We start from the raw sequence: 16,163 nt of genomic DNA, 5'->3' as shown, positions 1-16,163 counted from the left end.
CTGACCACCCATCCTGTTAGTCGCCCCTTACGACAAGCACGAGTTGCTGAAGACCTATTCTATCTCGGATCTTCACGGGTCCACGTGGATTGGACAGTAGTGTTTCTATTGTTACTATTCCCTGTAGACAACTCGGTGGCAACTGACAGAATGCAGTTCAGTGACGATCTCTCACGATGTTACAAGAGCACATTAGGAGCTAAGTACGACTGACTATGCCACTAGCTAATCGCGATGTTTTACCCAAGCTTAACATCGTGATATATCGCGCCCACATCGTGAACGTGAGTGAGTTAGTGAGTGAGTTAAAATTTAAGGTCGTATCGGCATTATTTCAGCCATATAGCGACGAGGTCAAGTTAATCTATTTACAATTTAGTTAATTATACAAAGTTTTATTTCAAAACAAGTTGTGCAACATATTTGAGCATACTGTATTTAAAAACAATTTATGAAACATATTTGAGCACAACAATATGATGTATACAGTTTTAAAACACGGGCAAAAGGCAACCAGTTACCCTGGGCCACATCGCTGGGGATCACGGGGACTTACAGTACCTCGGCTTCCTGCATGATACCCCAACAGGATTTACGTCATCACTTTAGCTACTGGTGGTTGTGCATAATACTAGCCAATATTAAAACATATTCAGCAATGAGTTGGCTTAAAAACACTGGTTGATGATAGTAACATCGATTGTGATAGGATTACGTGTCACACCGGGGGGCATTATTTTTACGCTACGTTAACCTCCTGGACAGAGCCTTCAGTGATGTCAGTTCATAACAGCATCACACCAAATTTAAAAACAAGCATTGAATTATTCACATATTTTTACATATATGCATATTTAAAATTTATGATACAGACCAATTTCTTTCAAATAGCTGATAATGAGATGCCCCTGCCACAGGAAAAGAGATCTTTCAGATTTACGCTTTGATAATGTGAATCCCTTGCGATTGCAAAGTCCACACAGTCAGGCAATATATGCTTGACGGTGAACCTTTAATCACAAGGGATGCACTTACGAGGTTCGTCCTCATCTGCCTTAAGCAGATATTCGTGGGTAAACCGACTGTGGCCAATACGATATCGTCGTAAAACGACCTCAACATGTCTTGACTGACAACCCAAGTAGGTATATTGCTTCCTATCCGGTTGTGCCACCTCTCTTGCCTGAGATCCCGAGTTTTACTTTTGATAGTTGGATTGAAATCACGTTGTAGTCAAGTAGTGGAGATAACGGTTTGTCAAGAGCTGCTTTAGCTGCAGCATCGGCTTTTGAGTTACCTTTTATGCCAACATGACTTGGCAACCAGCAAAAGACGATGTCACATTGGCCAGTAGAAAGATCATTCTAGAGTTCTAAAATGTCAAGGTTAATAGAGTGATATGGTGAGACACTTTTAAGTGCCTGAAGGCAAGACAACGAATCAGAGAAGATGACGACATTTTTAGATTGGTTTTGTTGTTGAATATTGGTCAAAGCTGTTAAGATAGCTTTGGCCTTGGCAGTAACAAATGAAGTAGAATCTGGGATTCTTGAGTAGACAGTTCTGGATCCAGTGACGGTGGCACCCGCAAACTTTCAACCATCCTTGGATCCGTCTGTAAAAATGGACCGATGAGAATTATACTGAGTTCGCAATTGGTTGTACGCTTGTTGATAAACCAAAGGTTTTGTTTCGGATTTTTTTAGTTTGGTTAGAGTGAGGTCTATCTCTGGCTTCACCATATGCCAGGGAGGAGAAGTCAGAAGACGGTAAGGTGATATAATATTAAGATCTATTTTAGCTGCAGTAATGTGAGGTTGAATTTAGATTCCAAGTGGTGGAATCAAGTTGGATACATTTTGAAACAGGTTTTCAAACTGAGGGTGGAAAACGCAATTGTATGCTGGATTTGATTTATTGGAATGCAATTTAGGAATGTATTGCAGTGAAAGTTTAATGCGGACATCGCGAATGTGGGCGGATAGTCTAATACATGTACATGGATTCTTACACAAGTTTAGTAAAATCAGTATGACGCACATACGAGTGTAATACTATCTTTATAACCCATTATTTCTTCATCATCATTTTCTGATCCCTTTAGAAAAATGCAGTCTTAGAAAAACACAATTTTGGAATGATAATAATTTTCAGCTTGACGTCGTTTCTAGTGTGACGTCATTCCGATCTTACGTCAAAATAAGATTCGAATGACGTCAAAAATGCCGTCCGGATGACGTATACGTGAATTGTCAATGCAACAGAGTAACCATCCTAGATTTTCTACCGAAACAGATTCCACTTGGCGTATTTAAGGGCGAATAGAGTGGAAATGAGAGTGAGTGAGTGAGGTTTTACGCCGCTTTTAGCAATATTCCAATTTTCAATGTGTGAAACCAGAAATGGGCTTCACACATTGTGCCCATGTGGGGAATCGAACCTGGTCTTCAACGTGACGACATAATGCTTTAACCACAAGGCTTTCCCACCGCCCCTGTGGAAATGATATGAATGGACCACTGAAAATCAGTGATGACACCGGTAGCACCCGCCATTCATACAATTTGCATAAAAAAGTAAGTATTTAATTTTGAATTACATCTGCTGTTTGTAAGAATAATTTCGTTTTGCAACACAGTTGGGTAAAGTTTTAAAAGTCTCGGCTCATACATGTCTTTTGCACTTGTATTGTGATATGAGTGACGGGGACCCTCTTATCGATAACCCGGCAACCCTGTTGCTTGGATGACGTCACATGGCATTGTTTCGCCGGTGTGTCTTATCATAAGGCATTATCAGCGATATCAGTGAATTTATATCTTGTACCGAAAATAAATACGAAAAGGAAGAGAATCCCAGATGAAGGAGTAAGCATATACCCCGAAACGTTGTGTTCCTCATAATAAAGAAGTTGACACCCATAAATTTCCTTCCTTAAGGGTATCACTTCTAAATGTCTTTCAAAAACTTAAATACGAAAATATGTTTGAAATGGTTATCCTAATATCCTTGTCTTAATATTTGCAATTCAAAAACATCGTTGGAGTCTCTAAGACTATTTGTTCGTGTGTTCAGCATCTGGGTCAGTGAACTCCTGGTTGTGTTTTACTATTTCAGAATCGTCCCGTGAAGATTCCAGGGTAGAATAGGTCTTCAGCGACTATGCTTGTCGTAAAAGGCGACTAACGGGATCGGGTGGTCAGGCTCGCTGACTTGGTTGATACATGTCATCGATCCAAATTGCGTGGATCGATGCTCATGATATCAGTCACTGGATTGTCTGGTCCAGACTCGATTATTTACAGACCGCCGTCATATAGCTGGAATATTGCTGAGTGCGACGTTAACAACAAACCAACCAACCAACTATTTCAGAATCGCTATTTTCAGTAATGAATGAGTCGGAAGGGCTACAGGCGACGAACGAAGTGGACGTAAAATGTATGCAATGTCGGCAAAGTTGTGACAACAGGGGCGGATAACTCTAAACACGGAAGCTACAGTAAACATGGGTCCAGCAAGTTGAAACAGAAGCGGGGTTGTCCTTTCATGTCATTGGTCTGACTAGTCACAGGTACACACGCATCGAATGTAAGTATCATAGTTTGTGATAGTAATATGTGCACCCTTTCTGGTGTTGTTTGTCCTGACACTGATTTGTAATCATAGCAAACAAATATCTACTGTCGTACGAAGCCTACTTGTACGCGAAGTCTTCACTCGGTCAAGTTTGTTAGATCGTTCAGGTGTGATGGACGGGTTGCGGTAATTTCGTGCCCCAAGAAATTTCTCACCCTTTGAAAATTCGTATCCCTGAGAAATGAGAAATTTTGTACAAGGTTATGATAGCGTCCCATCATATTTTTTCATGGTTCTAAAACATCTTACGTTTTCGAACGGCCATGTTCATCGTGTTTGCGATGTGTGACATCACAGAAAAGCAGTCCTTTCTTATCGTAGGGATATAGAACAAAACAGTCGCTGTTGACATGTCAAGAGACATTATCACCACGCAATCTTTCACAGTCAACCACACACACATATATATATCACGATACACAGCAGGGCTTGATTCGCTGTATAAAACATGCACCACTGCCACTTGTTATTGAAAAATGCAACCTAATATTTAGGTCTACATGCAGTAAGATCATGTAAGAAAAATTCACATTTGCGTCTAACCCTTGCATGTCGCCACAACATCCGTCTTTGAACACATTCAATATCTTTAAGGGGGCGGTCGGGTAGCCAAGTGGTTAAAGCGTTGGCTCGTCACGCTGAAGACCTGGGTTAGATTCCCGACATGGGTACAATGTGTGAAGCCCATTTCTGGTGTCCCCCGCTGGGATATTGCTGGAATATTTCTAAAAGTGGCGTAAAGCCAAAACTCACTCACTTTAAGCATATTTACTTTAAAGGGATTGACCTGTTTTTATTGATGTCATCAAAATATGGATACTTCAAGATTTTGTGCATGTTTGAACTTTGATAAATTTATGGTTAAAGGGTGCAACCTGGTTTTGTGTGGTGCAGCTGGGTTTTCATGTCAACATGAACCTGGTGCATGTCTTCTTAAATCGAGCCCTGCATAGGTGACGATATGATATGTATCGCCCTATGCATATTTACATCAAATCACATTAAAACTTCTTGACTATAAATATTTCAGAGCAGGTTCTAAAGAAAAAGCCAGCTGTAGACACATGTTCATAGCAGCAATATTTACCGGGTTCATATTCTAGTCTTCATAAAAGTCCCAACTTTAGATTTTCTGTAATAATTGTTTCAGATTTCCTGAATTATTTTCTCTTGAGGAATGAGAACACGGGGTCCTAGCTCCACACAGTCGAGCCACACCCACGCCCCACCATGCTCCCAACACCCACTAATGTGAGGAGTCGTTACACCAAGCAGTACAAGGAGAAGGGCATGGCCAACCTGGAGAGAGCCATTCACGACTCGGCGCTCAAATTCAAGAATTTACCAACACGGGCCAAATTCTTATTTGGTTCCTCATTGGTAGTGTCTGTGCTATTCTACGGTTTTATCATCAGAAGTTTTTTCAAAAACGATTTGATGGATGAACACTTCCTGGAAACTGACAAGTGCCCTGCCTGCTACGGCATGAGTGCTTGCGGTCAGTTTTTTTACGATCGCGTCAAGTTTACGGGGTGGTCTAAGTTGCGATTCCTAGACAGGGTGAATATAAAGAATGTTCACTTTGCGGATCATCAAGCCTTAAATAGTGTTGTCATAAAGAAACTAAGCCACGATAGTGAAATCCAAGCAATCGATGATAAGATCTGTTCTGATGGCAACCGGCCCGCTGGTTGCGATATTGCCAGGGTTATATATATCACAAACACTGCCCAGACTTTGAAGAAAGGTCCGATTCAGCCTGAAACTTTGAAGGGGGAGGCGTCCATGTTTACATGTGGGTCCTACCGACTGCTGGATCGCCTGTGGCACTATTACAAGGAGAGGCTGAAGAAGAAGGAAATATTTTTCAGGGACAAGATTCAGCTGTGGTACATCAGCATGGTTAACACTGAGCCTCTCATGTTACAGGTAGGTCGCAGAGTGAGTGAGTGAGTGAACCCTTAGCTTCTCATGTTACAGGTAGGTCGCAGAGTGAGTGAGTGAGTGAACCCTTAGCCTCTCATGTTACAGATAGGTCGCAGACTGAGTGAGTGAGTGAACCCTTAGTCTCTCATGTAACAGGTAGGTCGCAGAGTGAGTGAGTGAACCCTAAGCCTCTCATGTAACAGGTAGGTCGCAGAGTGAGTGAGTGAACCCTAAGCCTCTCATGTAACAGGTAGGTCGCAGAGTGAGTGAGTGAACCCTTAGCCTCTCATGTTACAGGTAGGTCGCAGAGTGAGTGAGTGAACCCTTAGCCTCTCATGTAACAGGTAGGTCGCAGAGTCAGTGAGTGAACCCTTAGCCTCTCATGTTACAGGTTGGTCGCAGAGTGAGTGAGTGAACCCTTAGCCTCTCATGTTACAGGTAGGTCGCAGAGTCAGTGAGTGAACCCTTAGCCTCTCATGTTACAGGTAGGTCGCAGAGTGAGTGAGTGAACCCTTAGCCTCTCATGTAACAGGTAGGTCTCAGAGTCAGTGAGTGAACCCTTAGCCTCTCATGTTACAGGTAGGTTGCAGAGTGAGTGAGTGAACCCTTAGCCTCTCATGTTACAGGTAGGTCGCAGAGTCAGTGAGTGAACCCTTAGTCTCTCATGTTACAGGTAGGTCGCAGAGTCAGTGAGTGAACCCTTAGTCTCTCATGTTACAGGTAGGTTGCAGAGTGAGTGAGTGAACCCTTAGCCTCTCATGTTACAGGTAGGTCGCAGAGTGAGTGAGTGAACCCTTAGCCTCTCATGTTACAGGTAGGTTGCAGAGTGAGTGAGTGAACCCTTAGTCTCTCATGTTACAGGTAGGTCGCAGAGTGAGTGAGTGAACGCTTAGCCTCTTATGTTACAGGGAGGTAGCAGAGTGAATGAGTGAACCCTAAGTATCTCATGTTACAGGTAGGTAGCAGAGTGAGTGAGTGAGTGAGTGAACCCTTAGTCTCTCATGTTACAGGTAGGTCACAGAGTGAGTGAGTGAACCCTTAGCCTCTCATGTTACAGGTAGGTCGCAGAGTGAGTGAGTGAGTGAACCCTTAGCCTCTCATGTTACAGGTAGGTTGCAGAGTGAGTGAGTGAACCCTTAGTCTCTCATGTTACAGGTAGGTCGCAGAGTGAGTGAGTAAGTGAACCCTTAGTCTCTCATGTTACAGGGAGGTCGCAGAGTGAGTGAGTGAACCCTTAACATCTCATGTTACAGGTAGGTCGCAGAGTCAGTGAGTGAACCCTTAGCCTCTCATGTTACAGGTAGGTCGCAGAGTGAGTGAGTAAACCCTTAGTCTCTCATGTTACAGGTAGGTCGCAGAGTGAGTGAGTAAGTGAACCCTTAGTCTCTCATGTTACAGGGAGGTCGCAGAGTGAGTGAGTGAACCCTTAACATCTCATGTTACAGGTAGGTCGCAGAGTCAGTGAGTGAACCCTTAGCCTCTCATGTTACAGGTAGGTCGCAGAGTGAGTGAGTAAACCCTTAGCCTCTCATGTTACAGGTAGGTCGCAGAGTCAGTGAGTGAACCCTTAGCTTCTCATGTTACAGGTAGGTCGCAGAGTGAGTGAGTAAACCCTTAGTCTCTCATGTTACAGGTAGGTCGCAGAGTGAGTGAGTGAACCCTTAGTCTCTCATGTTACAGGTAGGTCGCAGAGTGAGTGAGTAAACCCTTAGCCTCTCATGTTACAGGTAGGTTGCAGAGTGAGTGAGTGAACCCTTAGCCTCTCATGTTACAGGTAGGTCGCAGAGTGAGTGAGTGAACCCTTAGTCTCTCATGTTACAGTTAGGTCGCAGAGTGAGTGAGTAAACCCTTAGTCTCTCATGTTACAGGTAGGTCGCAGAGTCAGTGAGGGAACCCTTAGTCTCTCATGTTACAGGTAGGTCGCAGAGTGAGTGAGTGAACCCTTAGCCTCTCATGTTACAGGTAGGTTGCAGAGTGAGTGAGTGAACCCTTAGCCTCTCATGTTACAGGTTGGTCGCAGTGTGAGTGAGTGAACCCTTAGTCTCTCATTTTAAAGGAGGTCGCAGAGTGAGTGAACCCTTAGTCTCTCATGTTACAGGTAGGTAGCAGAGTGAGTGAGTGAACCCTTAGTCTCTCATGTTACAGGTAGGTCGCAGAGTGAGTGAGTGAACCCTTAGTCTCCATGGGTGAGTGTCTCCATGGCATGGTCAGAAACGTCTGGACAATTGAAACTAAAACTACACACTTGGCTTCCCTATCATGATCACACCTAAAATTGTTCAAGATGTTTGACTCCAATTCAGCCATGGCAGCCATATTGAAAAAAATCTATTGATGGCCATTACTCCGCCATTTTTGTTCCAAATATTATAAAAAAATGTCCCCTTTTTGGCAACATTGTGAATTTTGACCTTGACATGCTTGAGTTGATCTTTGCACTTGGATGATGCTCTTGATAACTCTAAATATACTTTTCCTTATCTCTTTCAACATCTCTGAAGATGCCAGACTGAGGAAGCTGAATGTTTGCTTGTATGTTTCCGAATTTGTGCAAATCTCTTGAATTTAATGTCAGTTTGAGTCTTCAGTTTTATGCAGGAAAGATCATCCATGGTCTAGTGGATAGAGCATCTACCTTGAGAGTGGAATGTTGGTGGTTCGATCACCGGACGCATTGTACCAGAAAATGTTAAAAGATAGTACTTGTTACCATGGTTACCCTGCCTGGCGTTCAGCATTAGGGGAATTAAACAAGGACTGGTCGGCTTGGAGTCTGAATTCATTGTCTGAGTTAAACTGCAGGAATAATCATGATGTTAAACCCCATTTCGTCTCATCTTATGCTGGAAATATTTTAATATCATTAACAGCAAATTTTGTTAATAGCTGTCTTTGTTGAATTTTTAATTGACTACATATCCAGGTGAGCTACATTGCAATAGCATTTTATTTTTGAGACGGTAGATCTATATGTTAATCATTTGAAAACTATTGGGTTTATGAATTTGTGAATCTATCTTTCTTGTTCAAACTGATATTTTTATTCTCAGACATTCCCGGCATCGGAGGGGTGGCCGTTTCCGGAGTACTACGGTGCGTGTGGTCGCTTCATGATGGTGGAAGACACTGGCCGTCCCCTCGGGGATTTCTACCATGCATCGTTTGAGAAGAGGGTAAGTATTCATAAGAAATGTTGAATAATACATATGTAAGTCTGTATTTTAATAAAAAAATAAATCATATTTTGGTATCAATTCACAATTGTACACGCACGATGGTGTGACCTTGGATGTTGTCTTTTATTCTTTAGTAGCAGTACCAATCTGGAAGATGAAAATTATTTGAAAACAATTTCGACTGCATTCATTGAAGTTTAGGCCAAACATTTTTTATCTTACCTTCATGTTAGAATGTTGAGATGTGATTGGTTCATGTGATCTCCATAATATACAATGTATCCCACCAGGGAGGGAAGTAATTTTCTGAGTGGGAGAATAAATGCATTACTCACCAGAGCTCCAGATAAGCTGCAGAAATGCAGAAATACACAGTAAAATATAATCCAAGCGTATCAAATACGAAACAAACATTACAGATACGCTACAAAAATAAAATTTGTGCGTATCATCAAAATATTGTGAAGTAACCCTGCGTATTCGATTAGCAAAACTTATTTTGAAATTATAAACGGGCATTCTGTCAACCTTGCCAAACTCCACGATGACAGTCACATCATGATCATTTGCCATCAAACTTTCGTGTGGAAGTATCATGGTATTTTTGAGTCCTATAAAGCTCTCGAACCCACACGACCCTAGTTTGCAGGGTCTAGATGAATAGTGTTTTTAAATATTTAACTTAAATACCCACATGTGTAAAAACTAGTGGGTAACAGAAATTTGAATACGCAGATAGAATTACTGATACCCAATGATTTTAAAATGCATAGGTAAAATACCCACACCACCAAAAGCTTATCTGGAGCTCTGCTCACCCCATGAAGAAAACAGGATTTCCTTGGATTTCCCTTGCACCCTGCTATGAAGCAAAAAGCTGCGTTTCTCTGTGCAGAGCAGTGTCCCTTGGGCACGTCAGACACTAGGACTGGGACAAGTCCAAATTTACTACCCGGGTACCCACCCCCCTATTACCCAGCCCTATCCAGGTACCCGCTGTAGGTCTCAAGAGATATGTACAAAATGTCTGATTGGGAATAGTTTGACTGTAGCCCTGGACAAAATGTATTTAGATACTCATATAAAACGATCTGCATACATTGAAGTTGACTGAAGTTTTATCTTTATTCGAACATAAAAGCCAGAAGAAATGGGTGCATAGTCAGAAAGAAATGCGAACATTAGTGACTTGTAGTCCAATCATATAGTTACTTTATCATTTCTGTTATTAAACAGTATATCACGTGACTAACCACGGGTCCGGGTAGTCCTTTTGGTACCCGGGTCCTACTCAGTACCCCCCGAACCGAGTACCTGAGTTACCCGCCCAAGCCCTACCAGGAATCTTATAAGTGGGTTTGAATCCCCGTTCACCCTGCTTATGTTTCTAGGTTTGTAAGCACCATACCAGTGCTTGTAGGTTGACCTGCATCAATTTGGGCTTTCCTCCATCACTAATGCGACACATCATGTTATGGCTGGAGTACTATTAAAAGCGGTGTTAAACCCAACTAACTCACTTGTGTGAAGAAAGTCTGAAGTGATGCAGGTCGTAGACCTTTACAACGTAGATGAAACCCATGTACATGGACCATCTTCCTGAGGCAAGGGAGTTAACTGACTATAAAAGTCCAGTTTCCACCCTTGCCGAACTAGGCTGGTATTATGGAGTTACATTTTGGCTGGACTAACGTGTCTATGCATAGTCCAATCAAAATCGCGCACCGAAATTGAAATCCGGTTCGTAAAGTGTCATGCAGATTTCAGTCGACTGCAGGATTTGCAAAACATGTGCACCACTAACTCGTTGTCAACAGATATTTTCTAAATCTTTTCATGCTTTTAATCAAGGTGCTCACGTGATTTGATGCACTTCGAGATGTAAGACTTGTTTTATCACAATATAGATCTTGATTATCAATCAGATCGTCTTGACTGGGCACCACCGTTTTGTTTGAAGCAAATGCAAGTGATACGAGAGGTTGAATCTGATTGGTCAATAGGGGAGGCATAGAAAGGACATAACTGGTAATAGCCACTGGTGGCGCTACGATCGAGCCCAGGAATTCCAGCCTAGTTCGGCAAGGGTGGAAACTGGACTTTTAAAGTCAGTTAACTCCCTTGCCTCAGGAAGATGGTACATGGACATGGTGACAACCTAGAAACAGGATCAGGGCAAACCAGGATTCGGACCCACGATCATAGGTTTCTTCTGGCACACTAAGGGATGCAATTCTGTACCGGGGATTGCGGCGCCTCAGATCGCTGGGCCTCCTGAGCCTCAATGTTTGTCTGAGCCATGATCGTAATGCCAGTCACTGCTCACACTTCCAGGCAGACATTGCGTACCAGATCATGAAGATTGCAGACAAGATGACCAACAACGAAGAGCAGTTTGCCCTGTACTGGACTGACCTGACCTATGAAAACCTGTCTGTTGATGCAGCTGGCAAGGTCAAGGTTATTGATCTTGAGAACATCATCGTGGTGGATCTCATGGCAATCGCAGCAAGTATGTGCATGTTATATTTTTATTTTTTATTTACTTATTATTTTTTTTGCTCTGGTCTGGAGCTGTTGATCAGTAAAACACAGTGATTAAGGTATAGTTGTTTCAATCCCATGCCTAGAAATATGGAGAAAAGCTGTTTGTTGTCTGTTTGTTGTAGTTTAATGAATGTCAATTTGCTGTGACCGTGGTAACACTTTCAGAATAGTACATGTTTTATTTTGGCAGATTGTTTTTTGAGATGTCTGAAGGAACAGTGGAAATGAAGAACATGAAAAACATGAACACTCATAAATATTTGATGAAATTATAAAAATGTCTACTTTGAGAAAACTCCATGTGTATTATCTTAACACACTTATAAAGGTGAACTTTAATATCAATATCACAGAGTGGGACAGAAATGGCCTCACACATTGTACCCATGTGGAAATTCGAACCCGGGTCTTCGGCATGATGAGCGAACGCTTTAACCACTAGGCTACCAGGGCCTTCATGGGTATTTAATAATAATAATAATCATAATAATAATGTGAATTTTTTTGATAATGTGCATTTCTAGAATGTGCCAATCCACACTCTAAATCATACTCATATTTTATGCATCCCATGGATCTCACAGTGGAATTATTTTGTACAAAGTGTTCACTTCGTAAACAACATGGATTTCAACGTGCAGATTTCGTTTGACTGCAGGATTTACAAAGCATTTGTGCCGTCAACTCAGCGTCAGCAGATAGTTTACAAATCTTTTTATGTTTTTGATCAAGGTGCTCACTTGAGTTGATGCACTTAAAAACCCGTTTTGTTACAATATAGATTTTTATTATCGATCAAATCGTCTTGATACGTCAAGCGATATGAGAGTTGGAATCTGAATGGTCAATGGGAGAAACATAGACGGGACATAACTCGTAATAGCCACTGGTGGCACTACGATCCAGGCTAGCTTGGCTAGGGTGGAAACTGGACTTTTACAGTCAGTTAACTCTCTTGCCTCTGTAAGATGGGCCCAATATTCCGGTTTATTGTTTTCACATCAATATGAAACTTTTTTAATATTCTCTCTTCTCTCTTTCAGCCAAGCCCAAAGGATGGGATGAATTTCTGGAGAGTCCATTTGATGAATGTGGAGGGAAAAACTGTCTTGGGTTCTCCACTGCCAAACTGTGCTCCCATGTCAACTCAGACCATAATTATTACGCAGCCTGTCGCAACATCTTGTCCCAATATGCAAATGAGGATGGAAAACCAGGAGGGTTGCTGCACGACATGCCAGACCACGCCCGCGACTACTGGGACCTCGAACATCTCCTGAATGAATGCGCACGACCTCAGACAGTGCATGGTCGAATAAAGGTCAAGGACAAACTCATAAGTGCGTTTGAGAATCTGATGTCAGACCCGAATGTGGATGTCAATGTTTTGGATGAAGCTATGGAAGATAAACATGAAAACCGATTTTTTAAGAAGGCAGGAAAAGATGAAGAATGAGAACTTTGTAGGGGTCAATAATATTCAGGGTCCTGTTTCATGAAGTGATCGTCCTTCTACGGCTGTTGTTACTCCTAGTCTTTAACAGATTTACAGCAGTCACTGTTCAATGATCCTTTGTGCAACGTTCTCTAGGTGTGTTTCTGGTGTGGTGACGGATGGGATATGACACTGTTAGAAACTGGCTTGAGTCGTAGTTCTCGATACTTGGTATTAAGTTGCGTGGGTTTGTTTATTCCACTATGTACTTCTTTAGCGCATAATTTATTCAGTAAGAATAGAAAAATAAATATGTGTCTTGTGAAAGAGAATTGAGATGTTTTAGACATTCTCGCCACTAAATGCGAATGGTTTTGCTCACAAACTGTTAAGTGTTCCATCAATTGCATTTTTGTTCCAATCCCATTAAAATCAGATCTTTTGCTCCGATACGATACCTCTGTGTGAAGATCTCACAACCCCTGCATAGAACGTCGATTCTGAACCTTTATCGGCCAATCAGCCTCAAGGCTTCTAAATTCTGAGTATCAGACTGACAAACATATCAACAAACATAATCAATGAGTTCTGTATGGACAATAAGAAAAGCTGTGCTGTCACATTGTTGTTGATATGCAAACAAACAATGCATCTTTCGTTCAGATTTGACGGTCACAGTTTACCAGACACGATCTGCTATGGAGTTGTCAGATGTTCATTGTAAATAAGAGTGAACGACATTTCCTCTCCAACCGTCGATTTATTCCATGATATGGTCAAGATATTCAGAAGGATAGGATTGTCTGCAAAATTCAATAAAAAAACCCAATGTATATAGCAGTCAATTAATCATTCTAATTTGCTTTTCGATAAATAATCTATCAAAAACATTACATTTTACCAAAAATAAAATTCTAAACGTTAGATATCATAATAAGAGATGTTCACTAAATTGTTTACACAAATAAGGACATGCCGTTTTATACGCTCCGCATTTCAACAACAACAGACACGAGCGTGCCTCTCACTCAGCCACATAACAAAATAGAGTTATCGTTCTTGGCACGCTCTTCTTGTGCGCTCATACAAGTCTATAAATAGGAACTTTATACATAAACCTTACATTCATGCAGAGGTATCATAGCAGAGTAAACAATCTGATTTTAATGCGATATGTCTTCTCCTTCACACCTTGTGGAAAAGCTGAGTCATCAGGATTGTGATTTGGGATCTGTATTGCCCCCCAAAATGTATTGCAATTTAATGTGATTCAGGTATCGGTATTGAAATACAGTAACCTACGTTTATAACGAACACGCTTATAAAGAACTGACGGATATAAGGAACTTTTAGTCCCGGCCATTTGATGTTTATATGCTGTTTATATACTTATAACGATCTACGGTTATTTCCAACTAAAATTACTGGTCCCTTTGAGTTTGTTATAACCGTAGTTTACTGTGCGTTACTCAATATCGTCAGATACTGCCATTGTGTAGTCATGGAAACGGGGAGTTGACATCACAGCAAAACCACTTTAGTGTTTCTGGTGTTTTTCAATCAATTGAAGGGAAACATTTGTGAATTTCTGTGTAGAGTTTTTAGGTTAAACAATTTAAATAATAATGAAAGTTGTTCTGTTTTTCTACCCAATATACAAGTACAAAGAAACACTCTGGCAATATGTATCATTTGAAAAACATATTGCTGTTTTAACATACAGTCCTCACTGATTAGTGTTTGTGGGAAATCAGGTGCCTTTCTCTTCAGGTAATTATCAAGCGCCCATTTCAAGTACTGCCTATAACCAAAAGAGGCTTACGTTATTGTGCTATTTTAGCGTGACATTGCATTATACCCAGAAGTCCATGTTTTGCCAGGTATGTTCAATCAAGATATTGTAATGGTTGTTTAAACGTGTGTTTGTCGAGTGCAGCAAAGGAATTATATTGAGATGTGTTAGAGATGCGCAGTTTCACAGGTATACATGATTTAAAATACCAATGAATACACATCACAATATTTTCTGAAAATACTTTTATATTTCTTTTTTCAAAATCATGCATATTTCATCTTGTTGGCAAAATTTACATAAGATGAAAATGGAAATTAAATTATGAAATTTAGACATTTGCAATTTGATTTCTGTGATCGAGAAAGTGAAACTTATTATGAATATAATTTGTCTATTACATGTATTGTGACTATAGCAACATCCAACAAAATGGCCGCCGACAACGGTGTTGTTCAAAATGTGCCGGAGAAGTCCAATGTATTGGTCGATATTAATTCAGGTTTATAACAAATTACAGATGAAAGAATGCATGCAATATCTTGTGGTATGTATCGCAATGCATGAATCATTATGTCCATAAATTGCAGTGTGAAAGTAGGGCCAATACTGATCACTTTGTGAGGTCATACAATACTACAGGTCTTCAAGCCTTTGGGTATAGATTGATGACAACCTTTAATGAGTCAGGTTGGAACTGGATTAATGTTGGAGTTATCCTGAAGTATTTTTTGCCGTTCTTGCTGTGTAACCATCAATATTTTTTAATCAATACTTACATACCTTGTTCCAACTATCAAGATAATATGTCCACTTGTCAATAAAATAACTTCAAAGCTTTTAAGGAAATCAATATACCCCCGGTACCTAGACTGAGGCAGACATTCTGATAAGACATTGTGCTTTTTAGAAATCTCTCAGGGTAGCATGCAATTAATTGTAGAATGAATTGGAGTGTATGCTGAAAAACATCGTTAAATGAGATTGGATCTTGGAAATCTTTTGGACTTTTCACTCTTTTTGAAAGCTTTTCTCATTAATATTTTTTTTCTTTTCACAATGCCAAATCTGAAAAAAAGGTACTATTCTGCTTGGTGAATAGGTTACCATGTCAACCAAAAATTAAGTTTGATCAATATTTATCTTTGATTTAAGTGCTTTTGTCAGTATTCTGCTAAACAGGCATAATCGTTTTTCACAAGCACACAACTTCATCCATTGTATCAAGATGTCCCGACATTCCAGTGTGACATGATAGCATTCCTCACTCACATCATATCATGGCTGTCTCACAACTGTGAGTGAGTGAGTTGGGTTTAATGCCGCTTTTAACAGTATTCCAGTTATATCGCGGCGTGTCAGCTTAGTGTGGGAGGAAAGCCCGAAGTGATGCAGGTCTCAGACATTTACCACTTCGGTGAAACCCACGGCACGGGTATGGTGCTGACAAACCTAGAAACATAATTGGGGTGAACCGGGATTCGAACCCACAATCATAGGTTTCTGGCGTGCCCAAGGGACGCAACTCTGCACAGCAAATCACGGCACCTTAGACGACTGGGCCACCCGTGCCCCCCACAACTGTGAGAGTTCACGTGGGCAGAGAATGCTACAGAAAGTTACTGATAACTTTTATATTTTACAGTGT

At 41.0% G+C, this 16,163-nt stretch overlaps 1 protein-coding gene across 1 annotated transcript; it reads left to right on the top strand.

Annotated features, from left to right (window-relative positions):
* The first annotated feature begins 3,503 nt into the window (after positions 1-3,503).
* Positions 3,504-13,541, top strand: LOC139447501 (divergent protein kinase domain 2A-like). Its single transcript, XM_071228902.1, has 5 exons — positions 3,504-3,591; positions 4,790-5,568; positions 8,616-8,738; positions 11,076-11,253; positions 12,332-13,541. The coding sequence occupies exons 2-5, from the start codon at positions 4,870-4,872 to the stop codon at positions 12,742-12,744; spliced, it is 1,413 nt and encodes a 470-aa protein (XP_071085003.1). The 5' UTR covers positions 3,504-3,591; positions 4,790-4,869; the 3' UTR covers positions 12,745-13,541.
* The last annotated feature ends 2,622 nt before the right edge of the window (positions 13,542-16,163 follow it).

The sequence above is a fragment of the Haliotis cracherodii genome, unplaced genomic scaffold, assembly GCF_022045235.1.
Source record: "Haliotis cracherodii isolate W230 unplaced genomic scaffold, xgHalCrac1.p SCAF_7, whole genome shotgun sequence".
NCBI classification, from domain to species: Eukaryota; Metazoa; Mollusca; class Gastropoda; order Lepetellida; family Haliotidae; genus Haliotis; species Haliotis cracherodii.
Note: the sequence above shows the minus strand (reverse complement) of the source record. Positions and strands in the feature narration are given on the sequence as shown.